This window comes from Odocoileus virginianus, chromosome 4 (genome assembly GCF_023699985.2).
Source record: "Odocoileus virginianus isolate 20LAN1187 ecotype Illinois chromosome 4, Ovbor_1.2, whole genome shotgun sequence".
Taxonomy (NCBI): Eukaryota; Metazoa; Chordata; class Mammalia; order Artiodactyla; family Cervidae; genus Odocoileus; species Odocoileus virginianus.
Genome location: NC_069677.1, coordinates 76,884,903 through 76,903,659, shown reverse-complemented (window position 1 = coordinate 76,903,659; position 18,757 = coordinate 76,884,903). Strand labels below are relative to the sequence as shown.

At 37.5% G+C, this 18,757-nt stretch overlaps 1 protein-coding gene across 4 annotated transcripts in view; it reads left to right on the top strand.

Annotated features, from left to right (window-relative positions):
* The window catches only part of ATP2C1 (ATPase secretory pathway Ca2+ transporting 1), a 147,159-nt gene that overhangs the window by 87,107 nt on the left and 41,295 nt on the right, over nucleotides 1-18,757 (top strand). For all 4 annotated transcript variants that reach the window (XM_070466755.1, XM_070466756.1, XM_070466757.1 and 1 more), the window contains 4 exons: nucleotides 11,808-11,963; nucleotides 13,002-13,070; nucleotides 13,980-14,055; nucleotides 16,594-16,660. In XM_070466755.1, coding sequence (XP_070322856.1) covers nucleotides 11,808-11,963; nucleotides 13,002-13,070; nucleotides 13,980-14,055; nucleotides 16,594-16,660 — 368 coding nt within the window. The remainder of the gene's footprint in view (nucleotides 1-11,807; nucleotides 11,964-13,001; nucleotides 13,071-13,979; nucleotides 14,056-16,593; nucleotides 16,661-18,757) is intronic.

Here is an 18,757-nt window from a genome sequence, read left to right as displayed (position 1 = left end):
CTTCAGTCAGAAGTAGTCTCTGACTACTCAGTTACCCATTATGTCTCTTTCTGTAAGGCTCATGTTCTTGCCCACTCTTTTGTTAATAACCACTAGCAAGCAGCTTTCTCTTTGTTGGGTAACTCCATTAGTGGAGCTATCTTTCTGTTTCAGAGCGTTCTGACTTCCTGAGTTACTAAGTAAATTCCCCATTTACTTAGTGGATAACTTGATATTCTGACAAAACAGATTCTGCTTTGGTTTGCTCTTCTTTTACAAAGAGAATTTTTCGTAACATTTGCTAGCATATTTAGGCAAAATGTTGTCCCTCTCTTCAGAAATCAGTCTGTGTTATGAAGTCATTTTTTAGCCATTCAACAAATAGTTGAGTACTGTGTATAGACTGCTATACCAGGTTTCAAAGCCAGGAAATGCAAAAGACAGTTTTGTGCCCTTTCTACTGGGAGACACCAACTTGCACGCAAAGTAATTAAAAGAATAAAATGTGTCTTCTTATGTAATGAATTAACTGTGTGAGCTTTCAGGGCTGTTTACTTTCTGTAACATAGAGTGGCCCTAGGGCAGTGCATCCTAACTTTTAATATGCAAGTACTCAATCTGGGTTCTGTTTTGGCAGATCTGAGGTGGGGCATTCATAACTAGCTCTTCTGTTCTGTTCAGTCACTCAGTCGTGTCTGACTCTTTGCGACCCCATGAATCGCAGCACGCCAGGCCTCCCTGTCCATCACCAGCTCCCGGAGTTTACTCAGACTCATGTCCATCGAGTCAGTGATGCCATCCAGCCATCTCATCCTCTGTCGTCCCCTTCTCCTCCTGCCCCCAATCCCTCCCAGCATCAGGGTCTTTTCCAGTGAGTCAACTCTTCGCATGAGGTGGCCAAAGTATTGGAGTTTCAGCTTCAACATCAGTCCTTCCAATGAATACCCAGGACTGATCTCCTCTAGGGGGAACTGGTTGGATCTCCTTGCATTCCAAGGGACGTTAAAGAGTCTTCTCCAACACCACAGTTCAAAAGCATCAATTTTTCAGCGCTCAACTTTCTTCACAATCCAACTCTCACATCCATACATGACCACTGGAAAAACCATAGTCTTGACTAGACGGACCTTTGTTGGCAAAGTAATGTCTCTGCTTTTTAATATGCTATCTAGGTTGGTCATAACTTTCCTTCCAAGAAGTAAGCGTCTTTTAATTTCATGGCTGCAGTCACCATCTGCAGTGATTTTGGAGCCCAAAAAAACAAAGTCTGACACTGTTTCCACTGTTTCTGTGCCAAAAGTACTGGTACATCCACCACATGTAAAAGTATATTTTTTTAAAAGACAGCTTTATTGAGATATATAGTTCACATACCAAACAATTAACACATTTGAAATGTACAATTCAGTAATTTTCAGAGTTGTACAGACATTACCATAAAGTGTATAATATTCTCATCACTTCCAAAAGAAAATCATTACCTTTTAGCCTTCACCAACTTTGTCTCCTTGCCCCAGAGCCTTGTAGCTACCAATCTGCTTGTCCTGTTTGAATAAATGTGCCTATTATGGACATTTCATATAAATGGAATTATACACTATGTAGTCTTTTGTGTCTTGCCTCTTTCAATTAACATAATGTTTTCATGGTTCATTATGTTGCAGCATGTATCAGTATATCACTGCTTTTTATTGTCAAATAATAGTATTCTATTATATGGCTGTATTACACTATTATAAATCTATTTACATTTAAAGAATTACTGGTAGAGAAAGACTTTTTTGTGCCATTTTGCTGTATGTGTTTTATTTTCTATGTTTCTGATTTCCTCCAGTCTCCCCTTTTTAAAGTGCTTGATTCACTTAAACAGTTTTATTTATTTAGCTGCATCAGGTCTTAGCTGCATCACAGCATGGGCGCTTCTCTCTAGTTGTGGCCTGTTAGCTCCAGAGCGTGTGGGCTCAATAGTTGCTGTGGGCCACTTACTAGTTGCAGTGTGTGGACTTAGTTGCCCTGTGGCATGTGGGATCTTAGTTCCCTTACCAGAGACTGAACCCCTGCCCCATGCATGGGATGGGAGATTCTTCACCACTGGACCACCAGGAAAGTCCCTGATTCACTGATTCATTTCATTCATTCATTTATTTTACTTAAACACATAGGATTCTTTATTGTAAATTTCAAATAGCAAATTAGTTTTCATTGATTTTTGGGGGGGTCTTAAAATTTGTATATAATGTTTTTTAAGTTTCAGCTGTGTATCATTATAATTTGATATCTGTATATACTACAAAATGATCACCACAAAATGTCTGTAGTTACCATCCATTACCATACAGTTGACCCCTTCATCCCTTTTGCCCACTCTCAAACCTCCTTTCCTTCTGGTGACCACCAGTCTGTTCTCTATAAGTTTGTATTTATTTATTTATTTTGTGTGTGTGTGTTAGATTTTGTATATGAATGAAATCATATGCTATTTGCCTATCTCTGTCTTATTTCACTTAACATAATACTCAGAGATGATATGCATTGTTGCAAATGACAAATTTTGTTTATTTTTGTGGCTGAGTAGTATTCCATTGTGTGTGTTATATGTGTGTGTGTGATCATCTTTATCCACTTATCTATTAGTGGATGCTTAATTTTGTTTCCATATCTTGGCTGTTGTAAATAGTGATGTAAGGAACACACATGGGTACATATATCTTTTCAAATTAGTATCTTCTGTATTCTTTGGATAAATACCAAATATGGAATAGTTGAGTTATGTGGTAATTCTGTTCTGAATTTTTGAGAAATCTTCATACTCTTTTCCATAGTGCCTGCACCAATTTACATTCCCACCAACAGTGTATGAGGTTTCCTTTTTCTTCCAAATCCTTGCCAAGGCTTGTTATTTCTTGTCCTTTTGATAATAGGCATTCTTATAGGTGTGAGGTGATATCTTATTGAGGTTTTGATTTGCATTTCCCTAACAATTATTGAAAAAGCTGGCTTTAAACTCAGCATTAAAAAAATGAAGATCATGGCATCCAGTTCATCAATTCATGGCAAATAGAAGGGGAAAAAGTGAAAACAGTGACAGATTTTATTTCCTTGGGCTCCAAAATCACTGCGGACAGTGACTTACAACCATAAAATTAAAAGATGCTTGCTCCTTGAAAGGAAGGCTATGACAAACCTAGACAGCTTATTAAAAAGCAGAGAACTCACTTTGCTGATGAAGGTCCATATAGTCAAAGCTGTGAGTTTTTTTAGTAGTCATGTACGGATATGAGAGTTGGACCATAAAGAAGGCTGAGCACTGAAGAATTGACGCCTTTGAATTGTGGTTTTGGACAAAACTCTTAAGAGTCCCTTGGACTGCTGGGAGATCAAACCAATCAATCCTAAAGGAAATCAGCTCTTAATATTCGTTGGAAGGACTGAAGCTGAAACTCTTAATCCTTTGGCCATCTGATGCTGAGAGTCAACTTATTGGAAAAATACCTTGATACTGGGAAAGATTGAAGGCAAACGGAGAAGGAGGTGCCAGAGGATGAGATGGTTAGAAAGCATCACTGACTGTGGCCAAGAGTTTGAGCAAACTGGGGGAGTAAAGGACAGGGAAGCCTGGTGTGCTGCAGTTCATGGGGTTGCAGAGTCAGACCGGACTTAGCGACTGAACAACAGCAGCAGTTAGCGATGACTTTCTTTTCCTGTGCCTGTTGGCCATCAGTATGTCTTCTTTGGGAGATTGTGTGTTCAGATCCTTTGTTCATTTGTTTTTTATTTTTGTTGTTATTATTTTTACTGAAATCTTTATTTCTTCACATGGCTTTAAACTAATGTATTTTATAAATTCTTTCCTTTCATTTTATCTGGAAGGACTCTCAGTATTTCTTATTGACATTTAGTGTCAATTAATGATGAATTGTCTTAGCTATTTAAAAAAATAGGAATGTCTTAATTTTTCATTTTTGAAAGATAATTTTGCTAGATATATAATTCTGTTTGATTTTTTTCCCCCTCAGTGCTTTAAATACGTTATTCTACTGGTCGTAGCTTCCACGGTTTCTGATAAGAGATGGGACGTTAATCTTCTTGAGAGTTCATTGTACACATTGAATTGCTTTGTTGTTGCTGTTTTCAAGATTCTGTCTTTTGTCTTTCAGCAGTTTGGTTATAATATCTCTCAGTATAGATGTCTTTGAGTTTATCCTGTTTGGTGTGTATTTGTCGTCTTTGATGTGTAAATTCCTGTCTTTCATTCCATTTAGGAAGTTTTCATCTAATATTTCTTCAGATATTCTTTCTGCCCATTTCTAGGTCCTGTCCCGTGTCTCCCCCCGGGCCCCCCGCCCCCGCCCCTTCTGCTGGGATTCTTATAATGCTGAAATTTGGTATGTTTGTTAGTGTTCCACAGATACTTAAGCTCTGATCATTTTCCTTTATTTTCTTTCTCTGCCTTTCAGACTGGTTAATTTCAATTGTCCTATCTTCAGATTTGCTCATCTCCCCTCCCCATCACCCTACCTTTGTTCAGATCTGCTGCTGAGCCCCTCTAGTGAAATTTTCATTTATTATACTTTTCAGTATCAGGATTTCTTATTTTGACCACACCACACTGCTTGTGGGATCTTAGTTCCCTGACCAGGGATCAGACCCAGGCCCCTGGCAGTGGAAGTGCAAAGTCCTAACCTAGGGAATTCCTAGATTTCTTTTTTTTTTTTTCAGTTTTTAAATTTCTTTCTCTGTTGATATTCTCTTTTTGTTCATTAATTGCTTTTCTGATTTCTTTTAATTCTACATCCATGGTTTCCTTTTTGAGCACATTTAAGACAGTTGACTTAATGTTTTTCTAGTAGGTCCAATGTCTGGCCTTCCTCAGGGATGGTTTCTGTCAATTTAGTATTTCCTGTGAAAGGGCCATACTTTCCTGTTTCTTTGTATTTATAATTATTTGTTGAAAAGTAGGTATTTGGGGTGTTAATGACGTCATAACTCTGTACATCAGATTTGCTCTTTCCTTAGGGTTTGTTTTTGGTTTTTGAGGGCTGCAGCAGTCCAGTTTGTTTAGTGACTTTTCCAAATTGTTTTTACAAAGACAAGATTCCTTGTTGTTGGTGGCCCTGAAGTTTCTGTTTTATTATCTTCAGAGTCAGCCTTATCCATCTGACGCTCAAAAAACTGGGAGTAGGGGAGGGGAGTGCCACTCTCCTGCTCTTTCCAGCTTTTCTGAGTTGGGGCACTTCTTCATCACTGAGCTAGGCTGCCTACCACTCTGCCTTCACGCACCTTCACCTTCTTCTTGTGCCAGACTCAGATCTGTAGGGTCCTCTCAGGTCTTTTCTGAACTTGCTTCTGATTCTGGACATTACACTTTGTCTTCCCTGTATACATGGTGGCCCTTCCAAGCCTTTATTTCTTCAAAGAACTTTCACCTTAGTCTCTTCCTTTTCAGTTTTTGGGTGTGTCTGCTACTTGCCGTGTTCTGTCCTTTGCCTGCTAGTATGTGTGTTTAATCTTTTGGCATATTCCTGGAAAGCCACTCAAGCTGGAGTTAGGATGTGAAATAAAGGTCAGCCTCTGTACCAGTCCTTCAGGGAACTACCAGACAGGTCAAAACACACAACTTACAGTACTTTAGGAATAGGGTCCAGGAAAGAGGCTTCCATGCCCACTGCTGTTGCTGCTTCTCTTGGGAATGGGGACGAGCAGACAGGAAAATAAAAATGCCTGTTTCTTCTTAAGCATTTCCCTAGTTGATTTGTTTTTTATTCCAGAGTTCATTCTGTCAATTTTTGCCAGCTTATGATTGTTTTAGTGGAGGGACCAATAGTTTGAGTGCCCTGGTCTACTATTTTCTGTGATGTTATTCATGAATTATAAGTATTTATATTGACTTCACTGTGTTTTTTTGGCAGGTGTTTTGATAAATTGATTTCAGCATGTTGCCCCTCCTTATGGTGATTTGTCACTGAAACTTTGTTTTTAAATTTCTGAATTACTAAACTTACATGCACACTTGTAAAAAAGAGCAGTTTACAAACATATTAAGAGATTTTAAACTAGCTGTCAAAAGAAATTAAGTTAAAATGTTGGAAAAGGTATATGGTTTATTTGTGGAATGTGGAAATATGCATATTCACTAAAAGCTGTTTGATGTAATCATGTGTGTTTGAGTTTGGAAAAGATGTGTTTATCATATAACTGAGAAAACTGGTCCATACTTAGAGCAATAAGAGTGTTATTTCTCTAAGACTTATTATTTAAACTGAAGCTCTGTTTAGTGTTTTATAGTTCAGTTGTTAAATAACATAGTGAACTGAAGAATGCTATTCATTTTAAAATGCTGAAGAGAAAGAGCTTCTTTTTTCCTCATTCAGCTCAGTTCAGTTGCTCAATCATGTCTGACTCTTTGTGACCTCTCATTAAGTCACTCGAATTTAAAAAGATTATATGGGTGGGTTAGAAGGGAGACTTAGTGTCCTTGTTTTAAGATTCTCAATTTACATTGGTGGGGAAGGACTGTTGCAAAAATAGTTTCCTTTTTAAAATTTTATTCTTTTTAATAGTCTTAGCGAAATATCCTATAAATCATTGGTAACTGAATTTAAATTATTGCCTTTAAATTATTGGCAACTTGATCAAGTTGAATCTGTACTCTTAAGTCAGAGTTTGCAAGCATTTACCATAGGATCAAATTCATTTCTTGCAACACTTGGGTGGGTGGACTTTGATTAATAAGCTAGAGCTCATGAAGAATTTTTAATTATATTTCCTTCATTTGAATAAAGAGTAAGAGGAATCTTAATTTTTGACAGCATAAGTAAGAAATTTTATCATGATCAGACAGTTGCAGATGACTATTTTGAAAAATATACATTTCTGAGGAAAGAAACCCATTTCCAATTGCTTTTAATTCCAGACTCGAGGTGATTAACCTAGCAGCATACAGGATACCAAGATGTTCTTTAGTTTAAGAACTTATTTGTGGCTAGCAGTTGTACTGTACTAACAAATTTTTTTTTAAGCAGTCACTTTTTGCTTTCCAGGAAATCTTTGTGACTTTAGTTAGCATTTACCTTCTTTATGGACTTCCCTGGGGGCTCAGACGGTAAAGCGTCTGCCTACAGTGCAGGAGACCCAGGTTCGATCCCTGGGTCGGGAAGATCCTCTGGAGAAGGAAATGGCACCCACTCCAGTACCCTTGCCTGGAAAGTCCCATGGGCAGAGGGCATGGTAGGCCACAGTCCATGGGGTCGCAAAGAGTCAGACATGACTGCGCAACTTCACTTTGCTTTGACTTCCTTGGGGGCTCAGACGGTAAAGCATCTGCCTGCAGTGTGGGAGACCCGGGTTCGATCCCTGAGTTGGGAAGATCCCGTGGAGAAAGAAATGGCAACCCACTCCAGTACTCTTGCCTGGAAAATTTCATGGACTGAGGGGCCTGGTAGGCTACAGTCCATGGGGTCGCAAAGAGTCGGACATGACTGAGCGACTTCACTTTACTTCTACCTTCTTTATCCCTAATGTTTTATAGGAATAATCTTGATATTTTTATCAACCATTTTAATTCTGTAGATGTTAAATATTCAGATTGTGGATTATGTATGCACCTTGATTCTTTTTTACAGTCTGCCTTCTGAACTGTGTTGGGTCTTATTTACATCTCCACCATAGTGCCTGAGGAAGCATAATCAGTTTCCCTTTTAACAACTCTTCTGAAGGTTTTATGTTTGGAGCTGGATATTTCTTTGATTTCATTTTATCTTAACTTTCTCTCATGAATGCATTGGATAAATGACTCTGATATCTTTCTTTTCAGATGAATTAAATTGTGACTTTGTTAAACTGTAATAATTAGGCTTGCCTGCCTTTTTAAGTACTACCCTTCTTAGAAATGATTGTCTTCCCCTCATTCTTTCAAAACCGCTTTCTGTGAAAAGCGCTTGAGACTTATTGGTGACTCACAATCACCATTAAGAAAAACTACCTTGTCACTTAGAAAATATTCTTGTTCAGCAGACAGTTGAGAGTTATGCTATATTGTATGGTTTAGACAAATTTCATCGATAATGTATTATTAATATTTTAAGTTTTACAAATTTATAATCATGTAAGAAAAAAGATAAGGGCCCAAAGTTCCCTTCTCTTCCACATTAGTTTGTATACTAAGACAGGCTATTGTATAAAAAATTACATGGCCTCTTTTCTGTAGAAAAATCTGATTTGAATTAAAATTCTTACTCTCTTAAGTGATTGTTGCACTGCTGAGGCTGACACAAAAGAGCTGGGCCCCTGACATAGTCAGTAAAGCCATGCTTCCTGACTCTTTAAAAATACAAATTATTTTTATATTCCTTGTCCCTACAGACACTTACCTAATGCTGGCATTTATTCTTGTTTAAGATTTACATTTAAAGTAAAAAGTCTTCAGTGGAAAAACGTAAATTTAACTTTTCTCACAGAGAAAGGAGTTCTTTTTATAACTTGTGTACAAGTTTCTGTTTTTACATATTAGGTTTTTCTAATTAAAAGCTCAGAAAATTACAAGCATTAATGATTTTAGTAACAAGCATTAATGAGGAGCTTGCTGAACCAAGAAAACTTTTTATTTTGATTTGGGATTTAGAAAGATAGGAGTTAATTTGTCAACATTTAGGTTTCATCTCCACAGCTTACTAGCTGTATGGTGTTGGAGGAGGCCTTAATCCTTCAACAAGTCTGAAAATAGGGATACTACTACATTGGAAGGGCTGACGCTGAAGCTGAAACTCCAATACTTTGGCCACCTGATGGGAAGAACCAACCCATTGGAAAAGACCCTGATGCTGGGAAAGATTGAAGGCGGGAGGAGAAGGGGACGACAGAGGGTGAGATGTTTGAATGGCATCACCGACACAATGGATATGAGTTTGAGTAGGCTCTGGGAGTTGGTGACGGACAGGGAAGCCTGGTGTGCTGCAGTTCGTGGGGTCACAAAGAGTTGGACGCGACTGAACTGAACTGAACTACTAGCGCTTGCCTCATTGGAGTTGCTAGTAGCTAAGTAACTGTTTGTAGTTAACTTGGTATAAGTATGTTGCTTGGTGCCTACCAGATAGTGAGCAGCACAGTGTCAGCTAACTATTTTTAGTGTTAGTATCATCTTTGAAGAAGAAGACCTGACTCTTTTCTTAGTGTCTTAGTCACTCAGTTGTGTCTGACTCTGACCCCATGGACCTTAACCTGCCAGACTTCTTTGTCCATGGGATTCTCCAGCCAAGAAGGCTGGAGTGGGCTGCCACCCCTCCTCCAGGAGATCTTTCCTACCCGGGGATTGAACGCATGTCTCTTACTTCTCCTGCATTGGCAGGCGGGTTCTTTACCATTAGTGCCACCTGGGCAGCCCTACTTTTTGTTACTTTTAAAGTATGAAAAATCAGACAGTGCTAAGATTAATTTGGGAAAAAAAGTCAAATGTTTTCTTTTATTTTAAAAAATGGAAATAAAAAATCCATTAACCTTTTAGCATGGCAGGTTTTTTTTTATTTGTAGTTGAGGTGAAGGAATGAACCCAAAATTGGGGCTTCCCTGGTGGCTTAGATGGTAAAGAATATGCCTCTTGAAAAAAAATTCAAGAGACCTGAGTTTGATCCCTGGGTCAGGAAGATCCCCTGGAGAAGGAAATCAGGGCTCTGCAAAAGGCTCATCTGCCTTGAGAGCTTTTCTCTACCTAAAGTGTCACTCTGCATTTTTAACATGTTATTTCTCCCCCCATATATTATATTAAATACACTTGTTTATTTTTTCAAATCATTTTCCCATTAGATTAAAAGCTGAGGACAGCACTTCTGTTTTGTTTACTCCTGATTGCCATTGGATGTGATATAGTACAGGGCCTGGGACATTATAAGCATTAATAAATAACTTTTTAAATGAGTAAGTCAAAGTTTTATTATGTAGGTGGGGGGAAAGAATCCATGAACTCAATTTTTAATAATTATTTTCCATGAGATTTTTCAAGGTATTTATGCTCATAACAAAATGACTTATTTAAAAAGATGAGATTTATTCCCCTTCCCCACCCTCTGAAAAAAGAAAAAAACAAGATTTAAATTTAGAATGGGCTTCCCAGGGGACTCAGTGGTAAAGAATCTGTGTGCCAGTGCAGGAGTTGAAAAAGACATAGGTTTGATCCCTGGGTTGGAAAGATCCCCTGGAGTAGGAAATGACAACTGGGAAAATTGCATGGACAGAGGAGCCTGGCAGACCATAGTCCATAGGATCGCAGAGAGTCGGACACGATTGAGCACACAAATTCAGAGTCCTTTGTACATAGTATGAATTGTCAGTCAGGAGGCCTGATTCAGATCACCAGGTCAGTTGATGATAGCAGTGAGACTGCACAATCATCTAATTGCTCTGGGTTCGTTTTCTTATCTTGTTTTCTTTCTTGGATCTAACTCAGTGTCTGGTACATAGTTAAGGTAGTTGGTAAATGTTCGTTGGGTGAATGAATGAGTAAAATCATGAACCAGGTTGTAGTTTTCCAGAAATTGTCCTACTGATCCTTGAACAAGAGCTTCTGGAAAATAGATCAGAGATGTTTGCTGCTGCTGCTGCTACTTAGTCGCTTCAGTCGTGTCCGACTCTTTGCGACCCCATAGACGGCAGCCCACCAGGCTTCTCTGTCCCTGGGATTCTCCAGGCAAGAATACTGGAGTGGGTTGCCATTTCCTTCTCCATCAGAGATGTTTGGGAAACACAATTCTATTGATTCTTAGGCTTGAGCTTGCATCAGAATTACGTGGAGGGCTTATAAAGGCAGTCTGTTAGGTTCACTCTCCCAACTCTCTGCGGTAGGGCAGTAAATGTCTTAACAAGCTCTGAGGTGTTAGAGATGTTGCTGGTTCTGCTAAGGCCACTGTTCCACAATCCCTGCTATATCTGTATTCCTTTTGAGGTGATTGACACTGATGCATTGCAGGTTTTGAGAAACAGTACAGTAGGGGAAGCTGTTTACCTCTTAATACAGTGTTTCTAAAACTTAACCATAGTACTCCTCCCTTGTGTGTATGTGTAAATATGTGTGTGTTGGTTTAATCAATGATCATCTGCCTATAACATTATAAACAATGCCTATTAACATCCTTGGAATTATTGTTCTGTGGGCCACACTCATAAACAGAGCCAGGTCACATCTGCAGTATTTTCCACGTATAAAATGATATTTGTTTTTTTCAATGCTTGGGTGGGTGAATTCTTAATTGTACAAGTGCAGCCCTCAGTATTGAACCCTATTGCAGAGTTGGGTGATGATATGATATTCATAATCGTGCGTTATTGATTCTTGCTGACATAAATTTAAAATAAATGTTAGGGATATATAGCTAGAATTCATGAAAGTTAAACCCAAATCATGAAAGTATTTATTTCTTAATGCCTTTTATACCTTTTTAGTTATATTTCTCTTCTGTTACAGTTGGTTTAAACCTGCCAAATCCATTTTTAGGACTTTAGGATATGGCAAAATTAGGAAATAATTTTAGAAAACTCATGAGGGTTGAGTCTTCTCTAGATAGAGATTGTTTTAGCTAGTGTCTCCTTATCCCTACTTGTATTTTGAAGTTCAGGCTAATTTTGTCTCATGGGTCTGTCAACCTTACAAGTCAGATTTTTTTGATTTAGCTTCATCTTTAAATATGATTGTTGAATAATGGATATGGTAAAAGCTTTGGCTAATCTGTAATGGGGAGGGTATTTGCAGAAGAAATGGTGATTACAGACTCCTTAGACATTAATTTTAGCAGAAAGAGGTTTCAGACTGGAACTGACTAGAGTGCTTTATGCTCCTCAAGGCTGTGGATCTTTCTGTTGATGAGTCCAGCTTGACAGGAGAGACAACACCTTGTTCTAAGGTGACAGCTCCTCAGCCGGCTGCTACTAATGGAGATCTTGCATCAAGGAGTAACATTGCCTTCATGGGAACACTGGTCAGATGTGGCAAAGCAAAGGTAAATTTCTGTTCTTGTTTTGAAGATAACAGTTCCTTTGTTTTCAACCATTTTCTCAGTTCTTTCTTTGGCTAATTTTACGTGGATCTTTAAAACATACACGAGGAAGAAATGGCAGAATTGAACAGGGTCCTTGGCAAGCTCTTTGTGCAGCCAAGGGTGAGCTGTGCCCCTGAGATATAATACAACCATAGTTCTTCCATTTGCCAGGGAATTTTATTTTGTTTAGATAGAAACAGTGGCTTGTGGGTATGTTCACCATTAGTTGAATAAAATGTCAATTTAGTTGATACGGTACTAGCTATAATGCTCTGACTGTATATCACTCAGCTACTGATTGATTTCAAATATTTTATTTACTGAATTCTGTGTTGTGCTGTGCTTAGCCACTCAGTTGTGTCTGACTCTTTGTGACCCCATGGACTGTAGCCCGCCAGGCTCCTCTGTCAGTGGGGATTCTCCAGTCAGGAATACTAGAGTTGGTTGCCATGCCCTCCTCCGGGGGATCTTCCCAACCCCGGGATTGAACCCCAGGTCTATACCACTGCAGGCAGATTCTTTCCCATCTGAGCCACCAGGGAAGCCCAAGAATACTGGAGTGGGTGGTCTATCCCTTCTCCAGGGGATCTTTTCCAACCCAGGAATCTTACTGTGGTCTCCTGTGTTAAAGGCAGATTTTTTACCAGCTGAGCTACCAGGGAAGCCCTTACTGGATTCTAATATTGCACCAATATAAAAGGCATTATTCAGTAGTATTTAGAGAGGAAACTACATTAAATGTCTGAGTAATAAGAAAGGTTCAAATTTCAGAAATATTAAGGGCCTCAGATCTGAGTCATTGATAAGTTTAATGAGGTGTTTGATTTTGGGGATCTATAGTAACATCGGAAGTAAATTTCTGAAGGGAATCCTGGATATATTATGTCAGACATGTTGACTATGGGTAGCTTTGGAGAAAAGAAATGAAGGGGTTTTGTTTTCATTTAAGAAAGGTGATTCCATCTGAATGTAAATATGATTTCTTGTTTTTTCCTTTAGGGTATTGTCATTGGAACAGGAGAAAATTCTGAGTTCGGAGAAGTTTTTAAAATGATGCAAGCAGAAGAAGTGAGTATTTAGTTTTGATGTTTTGGTTTCAAATCTGAAATATTCTCCATTTTAAGTTGGGGAAAAGAGAACATTGGAGGATTATTGTATTACTTTCAAAAGTAATATTTTATTCAGAATATCAGTTGTCTGTGCTTAAAAGCATAATTGGAAAGCCTATAATTGGAAGGGCTTGAATTAATATTGTTAATATTCTGAAACATTCTGATATTTATTCATTGTTTATAGGAGAAAAAGATTTATGGCCAGTTATTTATAAGGCTTATTAGTTTTAGAAATTAGCTTTATCATATTAATTTTTAAAGATTACTAAATAGTATAGTTGTGCTTTATAACATATCTTCTACCAAAATTCCCTGCTTGACATAATTCCAGGTATCTGTAGAAAAAAATGATTGCAAAGTGAAATAAATAACTTGTACGATATCCTTGTTTAAGGATATTGAAAATCAGTTCTCTCATTTAAAATACCTCCTTATATATATAAAAAAGTGCATTCTACAATATCATTTTCTCAGGTAACCTGAGATTGCCGGATGTGATGCAGTGTGTAAAATCATCTCAGCCTTGGCAGTAGAGGGGTTGCCAGAGACCAGGGAGCCAACAGGATAAAGAGATGGTTTACAGGCATGTTTGTGGATCTAGAAATGAGAAAGAGTACAAAAGTGAGAGCAGCTGATGATATTGAAATCCTGGGGAAGCTGCTAGGCAGAATAGATTTTTCTCCAAAGAGGCATAGAGAGCACAGACCTTTTCAAATAAACAGGTTTTTAAAAGTCTAGGCCTCTGGGCCTCCCACTTCCCTTGCGGAAGGAGTTGTGCATGTCATGAGTGTGTTAAGTCCCTGGCATCTAGTAAAGCTGACAAAATTTAGGTAATTGTGGTGACACTCTTCTCCAATTTGTCAAGGCACCAAAAACCCCTCTGCAGAAGAGCATGGACCTTTTAGGAAAACAACTTTCCTTTTACTCCTTTGGTATAATAGGTAAGAGAAGAGTGAGTATGTATATCTCATAATATTTACTTAGGTTTTCTTTTTTGAGTGGGAAGTGGGAATTAGGTACATACTTACAAAAATCCATTAATTCATTCGTGTGTTAAGCTATTATTACTTTTTTTAAACTATTAAACTAATCCCCAGCCATTGTCCTTTTCTACAAAGATAGAAATCTGTAATTCCTATAATCAAAGAGCATTTCTATAAACATTTTAATATGTCTTTCTAGTCTTCAATAAAGTATGATAGTATTGTGTTATGACTGCTTTTCTCTTTTGTTTCACGAATCCCATCATAAACATAAATATATGCTCACCTTAAACAAATTTAAATATTGTGTAGTATTCCATTGTGTGAATATATGAGTGTATGTATACATGCATAAAAAGTCAGCACTCTTTTTGTATGTTTGTGTAGGTCAATTTTTGGCATGTTTTTAAAGGCTTTTCTTTCCTGTTGCCAAATAATACCCTCCCTCAACAACAAAAAAAGTGTCTCTCTTCCAGCACTATTGCCAACTTTTTTATTTCAAAATTTATTATTTGAGAAACTGAACACTTTGTCATATGTATCTTAGTACGTTTTATTTTATTCTATTTTATGAACTGCCGGTCTGTTTCTTTTGTGGCTTAAGCCTTAGATTGGTCACACCTCTTTGCATAATTAGGATATTAATCCTTTTGTTGTTTAAGTTAGAAATAAATATTTTTTTTCTTGATTTTTAAGTTGCTTTTGAGGGCTGTATAATAAACTCAGTAGGGAGGGGAGAGATGTGTGTAATGAAACACTCTCTTGCCTGAGATTCTGATCGTACCCTCCTTTTGATAATCTCTGCAGTTAGGTTTTTGTGTTCCAACCCCATGTGGGAAAATGTTTATGTTTATTTAAACATCACTCTCTTACTTTTTACTTTTGACACTTAATTTTACTATTTTATTTAGAATCTATTTTAGTATAAAATTTAAGGTAGAGTTCGTACTCTTACTCAAAAATTATTTATCTTAGTACCAGCAGTTCTGTATTCCATTCTTTGTTCATGGAGTTGAAATGACATCTTTATCATAGCATTAAAGACATCAATTTTGGAGTTTTTTTCTTTAATTCTTCCATGATGTTATTTTAATTTTTCTTGCTAACTTTAAAAATAATGAGATTTTAAGATGTTTCTGCTGTACAGTTGCAATAAAATAATTCTTTAAGTATTAATTCTGTTGATCCATTTTTCATTATTGTAAGCAAAGTAAAAGCTGGGAAAGTTATTTTGTTCATTTGTTTAAATGGTGTGTCTCATAGCTCCCTTCATTTTGGTTATTGCTGTTTATTTTTTAGAATTTATAGTTAGTTTGATAAATTGAAAGGCAGTTTAGGCAATTAAACCTTTCCAGTTTATAGTAACACTTTACCATGAAACCACCTCAAGTTTTTTGAAAAAAAATTTTCAGCTTTTTGCTTCCATGGTTCTAATATAATGCATTGGACATATTTTTTCTTGTTAAGATGGAATAGGAGAAGGGTCAAGGTCAAAAGCGAGCGTCAGCAGGCTTTTTGGTAAAGGGACAGATTGTAAGTATTTTAGCCTTTGGTCCACCTCAAATGATGGACGTACTCAGCCCTTTGTCAGCACGGAAGCAGCCACACACAAGTGGCTATGGCAGCGCTGCAGAGTATTGTTGACAGGGCGCGCAGAGCGCGCGGGTGGCGGCTCGTCTGCCCCTGCTGTGATCCGCCAGGCACGCCTCCCTCCCTGGGGCAGTGTTTGGGCTGGGGCCTGAGAATCAGTCGGGATCGGTGTTTTGTAACTGCAGAAAGATGCAGGAAACCTTGTGTAAGTGGACATGTTGATCTAGAATACAAAGTTACTTTTTTAATTAAAACTCTGATGCTCTGTTTTTCCTCACAAAATCAGTGGTACATCCCTTCCCCTCACCTTCTTTTTCAAAGATAAAGATTAAAGGAGAGAGTAAAGAATCAGTTGTTTGGTTTATATTAATTGCTTTTTAACTTTCAAATGCTGCAAAGGTAGTAATTTTTAAATGTTAATTGCTGTTTTAGCTCTCTTACATCATCTTTGGGCCAAGTCCTAAGTACTTCTTGGTTTGCAGTACGAATTTAATGTGTAGTATCTGGGCATTGAGTTATGAGAAGTAAAGTTCTAGGGTTTATTTTTGCATACCTCACAGTTAATAGAAAACCTACATGTATGTGCTGCCTTGTTTTTTTCCCCCATTGTACAAAAGTACTGGTAATGTTCTCTTATATCGGGAACTTTTCAGATATTATTACTTTAAAGGATGGGTGGCAGCAAAAGGTAAAACTGTAGGTGTGTGCATGCATACACAGCTTTAACCTTAATATTAATTTAATCTTCCCTCCTTAATGGAGTTTTGTAAAATCTTGCAAATGTGATCTGATAAACTTCCCCTTTTATATCAAGGGACCTTTGCTGCTCTCAACTTGTTGTTCTGTCCTTGTATGCTCAGGTGATTTTATGTAAGAGGGGAAAATAGCTGTCTGATTCTCTTATAGGTATCATCATGTTGGTTGGCTGGTTACTAGGAAAAGACATACTGGAAATGTTCACTATAAGTGTAAGGTAAGTTCTAATGGTTTTTTTATAATTTGAAGTCTTTTGCCTCTCAGTTTTTTGTTTGGCATAGTTTATGTTTCATTATGGGTTTTATATGAGCACATAAGAGTATATTAACTGTACTTAAATAGTTCAGAATTCATAAATTGAAATGAGCTCTATGAAAACCTACATGAATGCAATGGAAAAACTCCACACTACCTATCTGATATTACCAACCAAATATTGCATTTTTATACTTAGACAATTAAGGATCACCAAACTGAAAACTAGGAGCATGAGAAAGAAAGATCACAATATGGAAACTGAATAATCAACTCAGAGGAAAACCAAATATGCAGGAATAGAAGAAAAATTGAAAATGAACAGAAAAGTGTTCATGTTTTCAGAGATTTGCGAAGAGATTGCACTCGTGACAGACAAGTTGCTGTAGAAAAGGATCACGGGGACCACACTTTTTTTCTTTTTCAGTTACTAAGTTTATGATTTTTAAGAGACATCCCTGGTGGTCCAGTCGTTAAGACTTCGCCTTCCAATGCAGGAGGTATGAGTTCGATCCGTGGTTAGGTGGCTAAGATCCCACATGCCTTGTGGCCAAAAAACCAGAACATAAACAATAGAAGCAATATAGAACAAATTCAATAGAGATCTACATCAAAAAAAAAAACAACTTAAAAGATTATGATTACTGAAATTAAAAATTCAGCTTAAAAACTGTTAAGTCAAAATGATCTCCCCCAAATAGAATAAAATGTCCAAAACAGAGGAGATAAAAGTGTCAAAGAGAATAATTCAATACAAGCCATATCTCAGTAAAAGTTTTGAAAAGAAATAAGAAGAAATTATATAAGAAATGAAGCAAGACATGAATCTTTATAGACTGAAGGGATCCTCCAGATGCCAAGCAGGAGGACCAAAACTCCAGCCTAGATACATCATTGTGGAAGTCAGGGAAACAGGTCAGGTCGTGTGTAAAAGAAGGAAATTTGGCTGGTATCACACTTCTCATCAGCAACTGCAGTTTCCATCACAGGGTGTGTTTAGTCTCCACTAAGATTTCAGCTCACAGGACTTCCCTAGGTCATACCTGGTACCTGTGACCTGAACACTACAGGGCAGCTTCCTCTTCTGAGAGTGTTTCTGCAGCAGTCCCTGCAGCAGTTCAGACAAGCACATGAGATGACCATGTGAGGGCAGGAGCTGTCCTGGGTTAAAATGCCTCATATTCTGTAGGAGGCAACATCTCTGGAAACACACACCCTCCAGGATGCCTGCTAGGACCATTTCCAGTTACGAGAGTCACCACAATCGGGAAACCCAAAGCTATGGCTTCCTATAATACAGTTATAATTCTTCCAATCCGTAGATAATTTATTGGTCAGGAGATCCTTTTATCATAAGCAGTGTTGCCTAGCAGCATAGTTGCCATACTGTCACCACTAAGGGAACAAAGCTAGAGATTTAACCAAATAGAGATGGGAAAAAGGGTTTTTTAAACCTTCATCCACAGCCTCTTTGAATCAAATTAGAAGACAGTGGGGTAGTATAATTAAAACATGGGGGGAAATGATTTTAAATCTGTAAATCTAGGACTAGCCAAAGTATCAATTCAGGTAATTATAAATGGGTAAGCAAGTAGTCAGAAAATGTATTCCTTACCTACTCTTGTATGAATTCTACCAAATCAATACTGAAAGAAAGGAAGACAATGTTGTATAGGGTGTAAGAAAAAATGGAACTCACTCAGTCCTCTAAGGAGAAATTCTGGATGACAGCTCTGTGATAGGTCTAGCAAGTAATAGTTCAAATTTTAGAATAAAAACCAATGGATTAAAAAAAAATCAAATGGAATAACTAGGATGAATAACTAGGAATAACTAGAATCAACAAGGAATAACTAGGATGAATAAGAAGTTAAAAGATATTTGTGATAGAGTGAAGGAGTATAGTTTTTCCTTGGAGAAGCAAAAATGCAACTTGAAATTTTTGGCTTCAATATATGTAAAGAAGCGGGTTAAATATGAAATGAATTTAAAATTGGGCATGAATTTTATTAATCATTGGCATATCATCTGTTGCACTCATATTTTTTAAGAGTATTTT